The sequence below is a fragment of the Galeopterus variegatus genome, unplaced genomic scaffold (genome assembly GCF_000696425.1).
Source record: "Galeopterus variegatus unplaced genomic scaffold, G_variegatus-3.0.2 Scaffold50, whole genome shotgun sequence".
In the NCBI taxonomy this organism is placed as follows: Eukaryota; Metazoa; Chordata; class Mammalia; order Dermoptera; family Cynocephalidae; genus Galeopterus; species Galeopterus variegatus.
The window spans coordinates 1033522-1034906 of NW_007726161.1; the positions used below are offsets into that span (position 1 = coordinate 1033522).

At 59.5% G+C, this 1385-nt stretch overlaps 1 protein-coding gene across 2 annotated transcripts in view; it reads left to right on the forward strand.

Moving 5' to 3' along the window:
• The first annotated feature begins 1225 nt into the window (after nt 1-1225).
• The window catches only part of TCEB3 (transcription elongation factor B (SIII), polypeptide 3 (110kDa, elongin A)), an 18666-nt gene continuing 18506 nt past the window's right edge, over nt 1226-1385 (forward strand). The window contains exon 1 of one of the 2 annotated variants that reach the window (XM_008572960.1): nt 1226-1327. In XM_008572960.1, the coding sequence (XP_008571182.1) occupies nt 1253-1327 (75 nt within the window). In that variant the 5' untranslated portion in view covers nt 1226-1252. The remainder of the gene's footprint in view (nt 1328-1385) is intronic. The other variant, XM_008572953.1, reaches the window with a different exon arrangement.

The window sequence follows — 1385 nt, forward strand, 5'->3', positions numbered from 1 at the left end:
GAAACAATTTATATTAACATTGTTTGTTCCATAGCTGGGACTTGGAAGAGTAGTCTGGACTTTCCTGCTTTGGGGGAGGGTTTAGGCCAGGGGCATTGACAATTTGCTTCTGGAGATCTGATTAGGGTCTAATCTGATCTGATTAATCAAACAAGATGTAATCAATGCTGGTATTTTAAGTCGGTTTTCAGATGTTTAGTTGCTCGTTTTTAATAGTAATAGTAAAATGTAGTGCTTCTAGGATGAGGTGACCTCAAGGACATGTCTTGAGCTGTTCTGATTCAGGCCCTATGGCTGATGGGCAGGTCCCAAGAGGAAACAGCCATTCATTCATTCATTCAAGAAGTATTTACAGGGCCGGCCCGTGGCTCACTCGAGAGTGTGGTGCTGATAACACCAAGGCCCCGGGTTCGGATCCCACATAGGGATGGCCGGTTTGCTCACTGGCTGAGCGTGGTGCTGACAACACCAAGTCAAGGGTTAAGATCCCCTTACCGGTCATCTTTTAAGAAAAAAAAAAAAAAAGTATTTACAAATGTGGTGTCTATGCGCCAGACACTGTTCGGGGTGAAAATGAGACACGCAGGCTAAGATTGCTTCACGGAGCTAAGCTGTTTGACTTTTGCAGGTCCCTCTCTCTGGGCCTCAGTTCCTCCACCTGTTCAGAGGTGGGCGCTCACTGTGGACCTAGACTTCCGAGACTCAAATCCGTTTTCACTTCTTCCCTGTTACCGGCAAGTTAACTCGGTCTCCATGAGCCTCAGTTTCCTCATCTGTAGCATGGGGGTAATATAATTCGTTTCATCGGGTTGTGTGGACGCTGAAAGGCACAGTCCGGCTACTGGAGAAGCCAGAGCGCGCTCGTCGCAGGGTGGCCGCCGGAGTCGGTACCTGCTGCTTCCCCGCGCGGGGCACCGCCCGCAGGTGTTCGGGGGGCCCGGAGGGGGGTCGGGGGCGGGACTCCTAAGCGCAGGCTCTGGCGCCGCGGCGTCGCTCTGTCCCGGGCCGGACACCGTGGGGGGTCTTCCAGGCTTGGGCTCCGCGGCGGCGGCCGGCGCGCGCGATCCCACCGGTCCCCGGCCTGGGGGAGGGCCCTGCGGCCGGCCGGCCCCGCACCCCGCACCCGCCAGCCGAGGCCCGGAAGGGGCCCGTCGCGCTTCCGTCTCCGCCGGGGCTGCACGGAGGGCGGAGCTGCGGCCCGTGGACGCGACGCGAGCCCAGTTCCGGCGAGGAGGCCGCGCCAGTGACAGCGATGGCGGCGGAGTCGGCGCTCCAAGTTGTGGAGAAGCTGCAGGCGCGCCTGGCCGCGAACCCGGACCCCAAGAAGGTGGGCGGCGGGGCGGCGGCGGCGCGGGGCGGGCGTTGGCGGCCGCGGCCCTAACGGT